The following is a 14,948-nucleotide window of genomic DNA, read 5'->3' on the forward strand; positions in this document are numbered from 1 at the left end:
GTAACAGATACAGATACAGCACACTAAACCCTTAATCTGCACTATTGCTTTTTTATTTAGCACGTGAAGTCTAGACCAGGGTTTGGCAAACTAGGGCAGACCATGTTTTATTGGAACACAGTGACGCCCGTTATTTGTTGACTGTAGTGGCTTTTGTACTGCAAGGCAGGTTGAGAATTATGACACAATCACACAGTCTACAAAGCCTAAGGTATTTATTATCTGGCCCTTTACAGAAAATGTTTGGTAGCAAAACAAAAGTTCAAGCCCTGATTTGTAGCATTTGCTGATTTAGGGGAGTATAAATATTCTCATCATTGCCAATTTCAAGCTTCCAACCAGAAATGCGTTATGACTTGCACGGACCTTAGGCACTTCTGCCTTTGTAGGACCCTACAAATATATATTATATTATATTTTATTTTATTTTATATATTATATTCATAAAATATAATATTATATTTTATATTTATAAAATATATATTTTATATTTATAAAATATATAATTATATTTTATATTTATAAATATAAATAAGAATATTTTTATTTAAATATCTACCTATTTAATATATATAAATATTTATTCAAATATTAAATATATAGTCAACAACTGCATTGATAGAAAGATGAATATACCAATAGTACATATGAACACTTTCCCTTCAACCCCAAAATTCATATTTTCCTTCTGATTTTAAAAGAAATTAATTTCTTTTCATGGCCTCTAAAAGTGGAGTGGGCCTTGTGTACTGTGCCTACTGCATTAATGGATAAGTTGGCTCTGCTACCAATTCAGTGCTACTGAACTCAGAACTGGGGAAAGACGTGCAGTAGTGCACCATTTCATAGTATTTCTATTGTACAGATAAAATAGGTATGAATAACCTCAAGAGCATAGATTGAGCATAGGTAAAATATAGTAAAATGATTAGGAAGTAGAGTTTTGCATATTTCATACTTTTGGTTTTAATATCATTTATTTAATTTAAAATTTACATAACTTAATTTTCAATAATGCCTTGGCCAACAGTTGGCTCACGAAATTCCCAAAAATTTAACTATTGGCTCCTGCAAGCGGTATAAGCCAGCTCCTGCATATGCCATTGACTTCTGGTGTCCCTTCACCTCCCAAATAAACTACTCTGGCTTGAATCCTTGTTTCAGAGTTGGCTTCTGGAGGAAGCCAAGCTAAGACAGAGGAAAGTAAGCTTCTGACTTGTTAAGCCACTATTATTTTAGTGTGTGTGTGTTGGGGGGGTTCTTCCTTACAGCTGGATCTTTTCCTAACTGATAGGATGAGGCTTGAGATAATTCATAATGCAAACATTAAAAAAAAATTTTTTTTTGAGCACATACTTAATAGGGACACAGTCGGTAACAACATAAATCCAGTCCAAGTCTTCATGGGAGATAGAGAATAACAAATGACCAAATTGTATCTATATCTGTATGTGGCCAGGGAATACCTCTCTAAGGAGGTGACAGTGGAGCTGAGACCCAAACATGAGAAGGAGCTAACCACACAAAATGTTGAGAGAAGAGTTTTCCAGACAGAAGGAACTGCAAGTGCAAAGGTCCTGAGGTGCAGATGAGCAGGGCCAGTTCCAGGAATATCTGTGTGGCTGGAACCCTGTGGGTGAGGGAAGGAGTTGTAGGAGACAAGCCTGATCATGCAGGGCCTTGCAGGCCATGGTGAAGACTTGAGATTTTATGTTACCACAGTGGCTATTAAATGGAGAATCAAGATTAGAGGTGACAGGAGCAGCAAGCAGGAAGAAGCCACATAGAAGGCTGCCACAGAGGCCTCATGGACAGGGGGTGGGGGTGTGAAGCAAGGATGGCACAGTGGATTGTTACAAAATGACCCTCAACAAATCATGCCCCCCTGAATTCATGCCCTGTGTGGTCCCCTCCCACTCTGACTCTGGACTGACCTTGTGACTGGTTTTGACCAACAGAGTGTGGCAGAATTGATGCTGTGGGAGTTCTGAAACTTAGGCCTTAGGAGGCCTTGCAGCTTTCACTCACCACCATGGACCTGAGACCATAACGTGAAGGATCCTTTGCTACCCTCCTTGGGGATGAGTGCCCACATGGAGAGAGAGGCCTTGGTGACAGCCAGCACCAAACACCCAGACATAAGAGGGCACCATGCACCCTACAGCCCCAGCTGAGCCGTCTGCTGAAAGTGCATGAGAGATCTCAGGTGAGACAATTGGAATGGCCCAGACTGCCAACCCACAGAGTCAAGAGAAATAATAAAATATTGTTGTTTTGAGCCACTGAGTTTTAGGGTGCTGGGTTATTTAGCAATAAATAAATGAAACCAGTGTGAAAAGAACACAGATTAGTACATCATACCCTTCTCCTTGGAGACACCTAAGGATCAGATTTGCTTCTCCTAATCCCAACTCTACCTTCCCATTCTCCTTGGAGAAGCATTTTTGAAGGTACCTAGAAGTATACGCCCTGCTAAATTTTATGTGTACATTTTACCACAATGAAAAGAAAACGTTTTCAAGAAGCAACTTGTCCATGTCATAGAGCTAGTGGGTGGTAGAGATGAGATCTGAACCCTGGCAGTCTAGCTTTAGGATTCTGGTGTATGTTACCAAAAGAGATTGAGATATGAAAGGCCTCTGGGGAAATGGAAAGTACGAGGAGGGGGGGAAATGGAAATACTGAGGAATAATATGCCATTCATGGAGCTTTGCTCCTTATCAGTCATCCCTCTTTAGGCATCCAGAAATGGTGGGAAACACCCAGGATTCAAGCACCAGGAGAACTGGTTGCAAGTTTGGAATCTATGGTTTACCAGCTTTGAGACTCCAGGAAAATCCCTCCTAGTCTCTAAATCTTTCCTCACCCTTGGGGATGATATCAATTCTGCTATTCTTTAGGATGGTTGTGTGAGTCACAAGAATTAATGGATGTGTGTTTCAATTATCTTTGGAAGCATGAGAAACCACTCCAAAATCTTAAACAACTGGGCTCAGCTGGGCAGTTTTTCTGTTCCACATGGTGTTGATGAGGGGTATGCATGTGGCTGCATTCAGCTGGCGGTTCAGCTGGGGGTGAAATGTCCAAGATGACTTCATTCACATGTGTAGTGCTCAGCTGAAGTTTCTAGAATATTTTGAGGATTCAAATTGGTTGGGCCTCCCTCCCTCTCCATGTGGCTCTCCAGTAGGAGACACAGTGGAAGACAGTAGAAGCCGAAGCCGCCAAGCCTCTTAAGGCTTAAACCAGAACTAGCAGAGTCATTTATACCACATGCTTTGGTCAAAGCAAGTGACATGACCAGCCAGATTCAAAGGGAAGAGAAATAGAGTCTACCTCCTGATGGGAGAAACAGCATGCTCATGCGAAGACAGGAGGACTTGCTGGCAGCCCTGTTTGTGACAATCCACTACAGTGGCACTCATAGGTGGGGATCAGAGTTCAATTGCCCCCTGCCAAGAGGTAGGATTAGATAAGAGAGTCTTATGAATGGTTTTAGCATAATGCTAAGGGCTGCAGCACGCAGCAAATGCTCAGTAAGTGCTGATTATTTTTAATCATTATTATTATTTTAACAACTTTCTGAAACAGTCACTGGTAGCACTGGTACTGTATCCACTTTACAGTGATACATGGAATAAATGAACTTTCTGGCCTCTCCCAATTTTAACACCGTGACTCTTTGAGTCCCCTTTCCAGATATCGGAAATTGAGGCTTAGGAAGACTGAGTGACTTACCTCGGTCACACTCTTAGCTAACCAGACCACGGTGAAGTCTGCATTCAAAGATGTCTTCCTCTACTAAAGACACTGCTTTTCATTCATTCCTTTAATAAGTAGTGTATTGTATTAGGCACTTACCATCTACCTGAAGAAGTATACATAAGTGTATAATGACAATTATTTATTGAATACATACTATGTAACATTATGTCATTGAATCCTCATCATAAATTTACTATAATCCCCTACCTATTTTGCCAATGAAAATAAGGTAAAGTAAGGTTAAATAAAAGACAGGATCCTACCCTCTTAGGGATTACAGTCTATTAGAGAGGATATAAAGTAGTCAAGTAAATAATTATACATTTAATTACAAATTATTCCCGGAGTTGGGCTGCTACTGGAGCCCTGGTACCAATCCCACCCATCAAATCAAGGCCTCAGGTAACCCTGGCAACTGGTCTTCCTGCCAATAGTAAAGATGGCGTCCAGAGAACAGACGCGTATACCCACCCCCTACCCACAATACAATGGGGGGGGAGGAGGAGGAGGAGGAGGAGCAGTTTCTGCCAGGAGTTAATATGGCTCCCATAGTTACAGCATCCGCTCGTCACCTAATCAGCAGCCTCACTGCCCAGACCAGGCTGCGGATCAGGAGCAAAGTTTTCTTACCCCTCCGCTGACCACGACTACAGGAGAGTTTGAAGCCAGGCAGCACCCAGCGGAGTTAAACTCCGTAACCAGGGAAACACCACTTCCGCTGACGTCATTACGGCAACACGTGGATCCAAGATGGCGGCTGCGATGGTGAGTGAAGGAGACTCCGGGAGCCAGAGCTGGAGCGGGGCTCACCGGGGGATCCCAGGACCCTCCAGCGCCCCATGCCTGGCCCGAGCCACCTCCGGGTCCCGTAGCTCAGGCTTGAGGGATGTCCCTGACTGGGCTTGTCTCTCCCAAACTCCCCCTCCCCGACCCTGGCCCCGCACTCAGGCTTGTCAAGGCCCGGAGTTTTGGGGGAGGCACTCGGTCGGAGAAAAGGTCTCGGTTACCGTCTCCCCCGGTTCCTATTACTGCTTTGGTCTCCGCCTCCTGTGACCCCCTTTTTCTAATTTTCACGTCCCAGCCCGGATCTCTCCCAAGATCCCCGTATTCCCACCCTCGCTCCTCCTCCTTACGTCCAGACTTTGCTCTCCGCCTTCCGCCTCCCCTCTGTCCTGACCAGTCCGCGGATGCGACCTCACCACTGACCAGCCACCCAGCTCAAGCCCCGTCTCAGATCCTTTCCAGAGCCCTGTCCTCATGTCCACCTTCAATAACTGTTCCCACCGCGCACAGGTCTTGACTGCCGCTACCCTGGAGCATGCCCTTACACCCCTCTCGTCCATTTTCTATTTCCAGACCTTTCCTAAACATTTATGCGGTCTTCTCTAAATCAACTGTCTGCCTCTCTCCTGGGGAGCTTTTATCCCATTGGTTCTCAGACTTCACTGTGCATAAGACTCGGGTGTGTTGGGGGAGGCATGTTAAAAATGCAGTTTCCTGAGCCCCACTCTCAAAGTTCTAATTCAGTAGGTCTAGGTGATGCCCAGGAATCTGCACTTTTATAAGCACTCCAGTGATTATGATGCAGGTGATCTGTGAACTATGTTTTGAAAAACACTCTACTAGCCTTGTCTGGCTGCCTCCCCCTTGGGTGCCCCTGCAGGACCACACAACCCTTTAGGGAAAAGGTTGGTTAGAACGGAGCTCGTTAAGATGAAGGCTGTACGTGGATAAGGGTGCAGGTGAAAGAGCGGTGCCTGGAAAGTGGGTCAGAACTTACTGGCTCCTGCACAGAACCCTGGAAGTAGACCTATGAAGGAGTGGCCTTTCTTCCAGAAGCTCAGCTCGCATTCTGCTTGTCAAGAGACCAAAACCAGAATTGAAGTCACTTTGTCCAGAGTGATTTTCTAGGTCTTCTGTATGTTGCTTCCTCTGCAGATAATTTCATCCTAGGAGTGAATGAAAAGGAAAACACAGGAAAAAAAAGGAGGTGATGTTTGACTTTAGCAAAGGCAGATTCTTGTTTAAATTCTTTGGTGTTGGCTTTCTCCAAACAAGGGTAGGTTATTGGCCGGCAATGAGCTTCCCTCCTTCTGTTAACCAACAGATAACATCCTTTTTTTTTTTTTTTTTTTTTTAAAGATTTTTTATTTATTTATCTGAGAGAGAGAATGGGAGACAGAGAGCATGAGAGGGGGGAGGATCAGAGGGAGAAGCAGACTCCCCGCTGAGCAGGGAGTCCGATGCAGGACTCGATCCCGGGACTCCAGGATCATGACCTGAGCCGAAGGCAGTCGCTTAACCAACTGAGCCACCCAGGCGCCCCAACAGATAACATCCTTGTTGTTTAACGAGGGATTCCTTATTTAGAACCTGAGGTCAGGTACAAGATTTCCCAGCCTTGCCTGATTTCTGTGGTCTCAGACTTCGATTTAAACCATGAGTGAGTGAGATGTCGAAACCAAATTTTTTTCTGGACCACATTCAGAACAAGCATGGTAGGATGTGAGGGTGATCTGGCTGCGACATCTGTCACCCCATTGATCGCCAGGGTTGATTCGGCTGATCTGGCTGGCTAGGCAGGTGTCCCCTTCCTCCTTCACCACTCCATGTGCGTCCCTCCCGAAGCTGCGCGCTCGGTCGAAGAGGACGACCTTCCCCGATAGAGGAGGACCGTTCTTCAGTCAAGGGTATACGAGTAGCTGCGCTCCCCTGCTAGAACCTCAAAAAAAACAAGCATGGTATAAGAATGTAACAGGAAAAGTCACACCCTCCCTTGCCATAGGGAAAAACTTAATATAAGTGGCATTTATAGCATTGCACCCCGTTCAGAGGTTTTTAAGAGGTAGTAAGTTAGCAGTACATATTTCTGGCACACACTGATTTAATCAACAAATATACAAGTGTCTGCTCTGTGCCAAGACCTAGGAATGTAGTTGTGAAGTAGAGGGTTAAGATGCCCACCGTTGTGGAGCTTTTCTAGTCTGAGGAGACAGGCAGTGAACAAGTCAACAAGTAGATGAACAAGATAACGTCAGATAGTGGTAAATGCTGTGAAGACAGCAAGGGGCGAAGTGATAGTGATTGGGAGTGATGGGGTGACACAACTACTTTGGATTAAATGGTCAGAGAAGTCTTTTCAGAGGTGACATGAGTTGAGACCCCACTGACAAGAAGGAACCAGCAAGGCAAAGAGTGTTCCTGGCAAAGGAAATTGCAAGTGTAAAGGACCAACGTGGGAAAGAGCTTGGTATATTGGAGGAACACAGAAGGCTGGAGGGACTGAAGTATGGTGAGGGGTGAGGGTGGGAAGGATTGATACAAGATGAAACTGGAGAGAGGCAGGAGCAGCTGTGTTTCTAAAAGCCCACCTATAATTGCAGTGGATTGTAGTCTCCAGTTTGTAGTCTATGGGCTGTGTGTTGAAATAGACTGTTCTGTTAGGGTGCTTCCCCCCTTCCTACCCTTCAGAACATTACGCTAGGGGAGCCGGCGTGCTTTCAGCCTGCAAAAAACCATGAAGAGGAGTTGGGATTTTATTGTAAGCTGAGTGGAAAGCACAGTGATTCAGTGTATATCATGTCACTTGGGAGTCTTGTCCTGTGTGCTTTCATGGTGGATACAGTAACTGATGTTAAGAAACTGAGGATGTAATGTGTACAGTGACCCACAGAGGCCAGTTTAAAGGGTGCACATGAGAAACTTCATGTTTGATGCAATAGTGAAAATGCATGGAAGTGAATTTATTACAGAGGGATTTGTGTAACAGGCAAAGTGGGGTCACAGATAGACTTGAGTTTGGGCTGTGTCAAGCACTTTATTACAGGAAGTCAGAACAGTCCCCACACCCTTGTATACATTAACTTTCACAACTGGTGGGGATGGGGGGTGTGGATCTGCTTTGGGGTATATGAGTTTCTGTGGCAATTCATACAACCAAAGAGGAATTAAGCTAGTGGATTCAGTGACCGTGGGAACAAGCTAGGTTTTTGGTTTGTCTTTTAGATTTTGAAAGTTAGGGGGCGCCTGGGTGGCTCAGTCGGTTAAGCGTCTGCCTTCAGTTCAGGTCACGATCCCGTCATGATCCCAGGATCCTGGGATCGAACCCTGGTCCTTCTGCCTGTAGCTCCCCCCGGCTCCTGCTCGCTCGCTCGCTCTCTCTCTTGCTCTCTCTATCTCAAATAAATAAATAAATAAAATCTTTGAAAAAGAAAGTTAGGGTTATGGGTTTCTAGAGATATGTTATTGGCTTTTCCCTCCCTTGCTTTTCTTAGTGAACGGCTCTTCTTCCCCAGGGCTTTGGCTGCCACCTCTCAGATGTGTTAGCGCAATGGGTGTTTCCTAAACCTGCAGGGCAACATTTCTCCCACAATAGCAGAGATTTAGCTGGTGTCAGCAGAAGTTCTCTCTACTTTTCCTGCTTTCCTCCTACCCTGGATTTAGATGACTTTATAAAGTTACAGGATACTGAGTTGATCCACCTGGGTCTTAGGTGAGAGGCAGGCTCATATCTCATTCCTTATGGAAATACTGAGCATATGGCATATGCTCTGGGGAATATTATTTTGGTGGAACTTGGAAAGTGTCCTCTGAGTACATTTGTAGGCATCGCAGGAGTCTGGAAACCTCCATTTGGAGAATAAAACTGCTTCTCTCACATCTATCATTGTCCATACTATCTGGGTTTTATCTTTTTCCTTTCTTTATTGGATATAATTCATATACTCTAAAATTTGCCCTTTTGAAGTAGACACTATAGTGCTTTTTCATATATTCACAAAGTTGTGCAACCTTCACCACCATTTACTTCTAGAACATTTCATCACCCAAAAAGAAACCCATTAGCTATGGCTTCCCACTCCCCACTCTCCTCAGTCCCTGCAACCACTAATCTACTTTCTGTCTATATACAATTTGCCTATTCTGGACATTTCATATAACTGGAATCATAGAGTATGTGGTGTTTTGTATCTGGCTTTTTTTTTTTTTTTTTTTAAGACAGCATAATATTTTCAAAGTTCATGTTGTAGCAAGTGTCAGTACTTCATTCCTTTTTATGGCCGAATAATATTCCATTATGCGGATACACCACATTTTGTTTAGCCCTTCATCCGTTGATGGACTTTGGGATTTTTTTTTCTACTTTCTGGAGGTTGTGAATGTTACTGTGAACATTTATGTGCACATATGTGTTTCTATGAGAACACATATTTTCCGTTTTCTTGGGCACGTACCTAGGTTTAGAATTGCTAGGTCAGTTGACAGTGCTCTGATCCAGTCCGGAGGCAGGGGAATGGGCTGAATGGCCACAGCGTTCACTTGAGCAGATGGAGGCCGTGCTAGGCAAGCCCCGCAGCCCCAGTCAAAAGCACAGGCACTGTTTCTCGTGGCGAAGTCTGGACGGTAGAGGCCTGCACTCTGCCACCGGTCCCATGTGTGCGAAGTTGCAGTCTTGTCTGGGCCTCAAGTGTGGATTGGGATCAGCCCATGGAGGATGGAGGCCTAGAGCCGGAGTCAGCAGTCTTGGGCTTAGCCCCAGCACTGACACTGACCTACCCTGTGGCCTGGGGCAGATCACTTTGGCTTTTTTGGTCTGTAGCCACGGATGACATATGAAATGAAGGTTTGGACTTGATGGTTGCAAAATTTCAGGTTGAAAATTCTGTAGTTTAGAATACTCGAATTTGAGTTTGTTTGTTTTCCATGATCATAGTTTCTGTAGGTTTTCCAAGCTGCTGTCTGTTGGTTGTGCTGTCTCTTTGATCTCTCCAGTTGCCCTACCTGGCATGAATTCTGCAGGAGCTGCTGTGTCCCTTGGAGCCAAGGGGCCAACACCAGGCCCTGGGTCAGATGTGTTTCTCTGAGCAGTCCCTTTAAAGGAGTGCCTTCATCCTCTCAGGAAGTACAGAGGAGGCTGAGACAACATTATGTTGCCTCTTGGTTTCTCTTTTACAACTTGGACAAAAGTTCCCCTTTGATCTTGGCATTAAAGAAACAGGTCGCAGAATGTTGGAGAAGGTCGAGTTTTGATCTCTGGGCACTGGCAGGAAGGTGGGAAGGAGCCAGGATGAGCAGGGCCATCTGGCCACAGAAGAATGATAGCCACCTACCACCCCCCAACCTGCTTTGATCCCTGAACCATTTGCTGACACTAGTGTTTCCCACATGGGGCACTGTTGGGGACACCCAGGACTTCCATCTCAGTCCTCTTCATTACTTCCTTCTCTGCCTTCCTAACATGATTTCTCACCTATGCCTGAGCATTAAACTAACAGGCCTTCCACTATCTGAAGTCCCCAGGTTTTGTATTCAGAGGATATGCTAAGTGCTGCTAGCAGTTCTTAAAAAACAAAATCAAAGCACAAGTTGGAACTGAATTCTTAAGCCAGTTTAGAAGGGAGTTTGGGTACCCTGGCAAGTCACTTACCATCTCTGAGCCTCAGTTTCTACTCATGGTACATCAGATGCTGTAAATTTGGCAGTCCGTGGACCACATCTCCACATGGACTTGATTTGGGGTGGGTTGGTTTGCTTTGCTTTGCTTTGCTTTTGACTGGCACCAGACTTAAAAGTTTTTGAGTTGGTTGCCAACATTTAATTGGGGAGATTTCACATTTAAAAGCTAGGTTTTCATTTTCTCTTGAGAATTTGGGCCAAGATTCCCTGTCAGAGGCATGCTCCACACAGGGCCCAGCTCATCACTTCCTGTCTTGGCACCCTGCTGTATCACTCCGGAGCGGTCTCACTGTTTAGGTCACTTGCATGGTCCTGCTACGTGTTTGAATTTGCAACTCCTGAATAAGATAGTCTCTCTATAAAGTGTTTCCTACTCTGACATTCTGATTCAAAAACTATTAAAGGTGTGTGGTAATCCCCTATGTGACCTGACTTCAAGGGAAAAGGTTCTACTCTCACGATACATTTCAGTTGATAAACTATATGCCCATCCAATATTCCATGGGATCCTTATGAAAGCCCATTTTACAGGTGAAGAAACTAAGGCTTGGTCTAAGGACCTGTGATTGATTTAATAACTTTGGACAAGCTTTTTTTTTTTTTTTAAACCGCAGTTAACCGTTTTAAAAATCTTTGTGCGTGTGTGGTAACATATATATAACAAAAGGTATCGTTTGAAGTTTTTGAAGTGTACGATTGGTGGCATTAATTACATTCATAGTGTTGTGCAACCACCACCTCACCACCATCCATCTTCAGAACTTTTTATTATCCCTTACTGAATCGATTTCCTTACTTTTAAAGTGAGGGGTGACACTGTCCTCAAAGGATTGTTGTGATTATTAAATAAAATATGAGATGAGAGCTCATGGCACAAAGAGAGCTCTCTTAATTTTTCTGTTCCAAGGTTTGAAGTCTTCCAGAGGCAAACCATTTAAGCCGGTTGCTTCAACTAACTGAGCGTTCTTTTATAAATGCCCATAGGGGAGAGGGAAGGTCAGTGCAGTTCTTGTGTTTTATTTCTGCCCTTTCTGGCCTCAAGGTTTAGGTCGGGTTGTCCGTTGCTTGGTGAGGGTAGTGACTACTTTCACTTGGATTTCCACAGCTGGCTGCCCCTTTTTCCCTACTCCCAAAGAACAGCTTGGAGTCTTTCTATGTATCTCTGCTCAACGGCAACTCTGTATCTCTGGGCTCTGAAATAAAGGCTACATTTTCAGAGCCTCCTGTGGCTAATTTGGTTCTTTTTTTCTTTCTTTTTCTTTTTCTTTTTTCCTCTGTGAGTTCTTTAGCTCCATGGGGGCTGCTTGGTAAGTGGTCCTGAGCTGTCATTAGCCATCTTGCATGTGTGGTTGAATTCTTGGGGAGCTCTAGCTGATTGGGTAATTGATTTCAGTTAACTGTTGGCAAACTGTGCCCCACAGCCTTTTTCTTTCTTTTTTTTTTTTTTTTCTCTTTTCTTCTTAATCTGGGGAGCAGTTACTACATGATCTTAAAATGGTGACTGTATCTTTGAGAAGGAAATGGAAGAATCTAGCTTACTGTTGAGGAAGGTGCTGCTTTTGTGGCAGGAAATGTATGGGATAGGAACCAGGAGCCAGAAAGGCTGTCCACAGACAGGCCAGAGTCAATCGCTAGGTGATGCTGTTTACGGGAAAGAAGACTGCAAGGCAGGGGGCTCCAGAAGAGAAAAGGCTAACTTCTGGCCACAGAGAAATGTGAGTGAATGAACTAATTTTTAGTTTGCAGGAGGAAACTTCTTTTTTTTCTTCTTCTTCTTTTTTTGGAAGAAGTTCATTGTTCACACCTTTCAAACTGGGTGGAGCAAATTTTAGGAAGTGAAGGGTACTTTTTAGTTCTAGCAGTTCTTCATTGGGCTCTTGGGAGAGTTTTTTCTGCATGCCCAGCCCCCCAAGAATAAAATACATTGGGAGGCCAAGACCTTGATTCTTGGGTCTCTTGAGCTTTATAACTTTCCAGGTCACCCATATCTTTGCCAGTGGTGGGGTGTTAGATTACAGCATGAAGGGCTTCTAGATTGCTATCACCTTGCTTCTTGACATGCTGCCTTTGCTATCTCGTGACTTGGAAACCAAGTGAAGCAAAATAACGTTGAATGAGCTGGTTCACATGTTAGCACTCCCATTCCTTTCTTAGCTCTGAACAGGCATTTGCTAAATACTTAATTGGCTTTTCAGACTGAACTTCGCATGGAAGTTCCTATGATGATCAATTGAAAATTAAAGGAAGATACAAAGGAATTTCCCAAGAAGCAGGTATTTTGCTACTCTCCAACTTCCTTACAGAAATGAACTATGGGTCCAGTGTCCTCTATCAGGCTGTCTGAGCTGCAGAGATAATGAAGTGAAAGAGTCACAAAGAGGTTTGAATGGTAACCAGTACAAGGGTCTTACCTGGGGCCCATGAACTTCTAGGTCCTTGATCCTCCTGGAATCATACATCAGATTGTGTTTGGAGTGTTTTTTCTGGGAACAGGGTCTATAGCATTTTTTTCTTTAATTGAAGTATAGTTGACACACAATGTTGTATTAGTTTCAGGCACACAACATAGTGATTCAACAACTTGATTCAGCAACTCTAAACCTATGCTTACCACAAGTGTAACTACCATCTGTCACCATACAACATTGTTACAATATCCATGACTATTCCCTGTGCTGTACCTTTCATTTGGTGACTTATAAGATGCTCAGAGGGGTCTGCAATACTCTCCCTACAGTTAAGGATTACTGATCTGGTCTGGTTACTCACACGTCTTTGCCTGGGGGCCATGCGAATCTTTATCGTTCCAATTTTAGTGTATGTGCTACCGAAATGAGCACTGGTTACTCACATCCTGCCAGAATCCCCTCTGCATTGTTCTTACCTTATAGCTTCCATTTTCTGTACATTTTCAGGGGAATTTGCCCAAGTATTTTCAGAGGCAGCCCATCTCCTTCCCCATCTTAAAATGTAAATATTTATTTTGAATATGAGTGATCCATGTACATGGAAAAGTTAGGATAAAAAAGCTATAAAAGAAATGAAAGTCACCCCGCTACCCCCAGGCATTCATCAGAGGTACATAGTCATTGATTGAAAAGTTTTTTTTCCCTAGAACATTTTTGTACACATGAAAATGTCTGTTTAAAAATACTTTTTATTATAAAAAATGTTCAACATCTACAAAAGTAGAAGAAATAGTATAAGGAACCCCCATAACCCATCACCCAGCTTCAAGAATTACCATTATATTGCCAGACTTGTTTCATCTGTGACAAGTCCTCTCTTGAGCTGGTTATTTTTTTTCTTCAGGTTTATAAAGGTGTCATTTAACACCATAAAATGACTGATTTTAAGTGTATAGTTGAATGAATATAGTTCATTCCGTTTATGAACTGAATATTATGAATAATATAGTTCATTAATTTATCATTCAAATGACTGATTTTAAGTGTGTAGTTCAATGAATATAGTTCATTCAATTTTAGTGAATGTATAGACCTATGCAATCATCATCACAATAACACAAAGTTTAGAACATTTCTGTCACCCCATCAGGTTCCCTTGCAGCAGAGGGGTTGACACTTGGAGTCAGTCCCTGCTCCCACACCAGCCAACCACTGATCTTTCTGTCTCTAGATTTGCCTTTCTTGGGCATTTCACTTAAGTGGAATCATACACCATATAGACTTTTGCATCTGGCTTCATTAACTTGGCATTACGTTTATGGGGTTTGTCAATCGTGTAAAGGAATTGGTAGTTCACTTCTTTTTATTGCTGAATACTATTCCATTGCATGGCTGTACTGCATTTTGTTTCCCCCTTCACCAATTGATGGGTGTTTGGATTGTTTCCAGCTTTGGACTTTTTGATCAAAGCTATTAGGAACAGTCATGTACAAGTCTTTGTATGGACAACTGTTTCCTCTTCTCTTGGTAAATGCCTAGGATTGGAATTGCCGGGTAGTATGATTAAGTTTATGTTGAATTTTTTAAAGATACTGCCAAACTTTCCCATGGCTGTACCATTTTATGTTCCCATCAATACATGAGGGTTCCACTTTGTCCATCTTTGTCCACACTTGTTATTGTCTGTGTCTTTGAGGTTAGCCATTCTCATGGATGTGTGGTGTGCCTCATTTTGGTTTTAGTTTGCAGTTCCCTAATGACGAATGATATTGAACATCATCTCATGTGCTTATTAGCCAGTTGTATATCTTCTTTGGTGAAATGTGTATACAGATCTTTTGCCAGTTTTTTAAGTTGGATTGTTTGTTTTATCATTAAGTTGTAAGAATTTTTTATGTATTCTGGATACAAGTTCTCTATCAGATATGTGATTTACAAAGATTTTTCTTCTAGTCTGTGGCCTGTCTTTCTTTTTTTTAATTTTAAAAAATTGAAGTATAATTGACATACAATATATTAGTTTCAGTTGTACAACATGGTGATATGATATTTTATATACATTATAAAATGGATACCATTGTAAGTGTAGTTACCCTCTGTCACCATACAAAGATATAATATTACAGTATTTTTGACTCCATTTCCTATGCTGTACTTTACATCCTCATGACTTATTTTATTTTTAAGGTTTTATTTATTTATTAGAGAGAGCGTGTGCTCGCTTCGGCAGCACATATACTAAAAATAGAGAGAGTGTGCGCGCACAAGCAGGGGGAGTGGCAGGCAGAGGGAGAGGGAGAAGCAGGCTCCCCACTGAGC

General features: G+C 43.0%; 1 protein-coding gene and 1 long non-coding RNA gene across 2 annotated transcripts in view; one reads left to right on the forward strand and one right to left on the reverse strand.

Moving 5' to 3' along the window:
• Nucleotides 1–4,477, reverse strand: part of LOC116641580 — a 49,101-nt gene extending 44,624 nt beyond the window's left edge. Inside the window, exon 1 of the long non-coding RNA XR_004301202.1 lies at nucleotides 4,396–4,477. This is a non-coding gene — a long non-coding RNA (uncharacterized LOC116641580). The remainder of the gene's footprint in view (nucleotides 1–4,395) is intronic.
• The window catches only part of TM9SF4 (transmembrane 9 superfamily member 4), a 53,414-nt gene continuing 42,757 nt past the window's right edge, over nucleotides 4,292–14,948 (forward strand). The window contains exon 1 of the mRNA XM_032419352.1: nucleotides 4,292–4,530. Within this exon, the coding sequence (XP_032275243.1) occupies nucleotides 4,516–4,530 (15 nt within the window). The 5' untranslated portion in view covers nucleotides 4,292–4,515. The remainder of the gene's footprint in view (nucleotides 4,531–14,948) is intronic.

This window comes from Phoca vitulina, unplaced genomic scaffold (assembly GCF_004348235.1).
Source record: "Phoca vitulina isolate PV1807 unplaced genomic scaffold, GSC_HSeal_1.0 scaffold22, whole genome shotgun sequence".
Taxonomy (NCBI): Eukaryota; Metazoa; Chordata; class Mammalia; order Carnivora; family Phocidae; genus Phoca; species Phoca vitulina.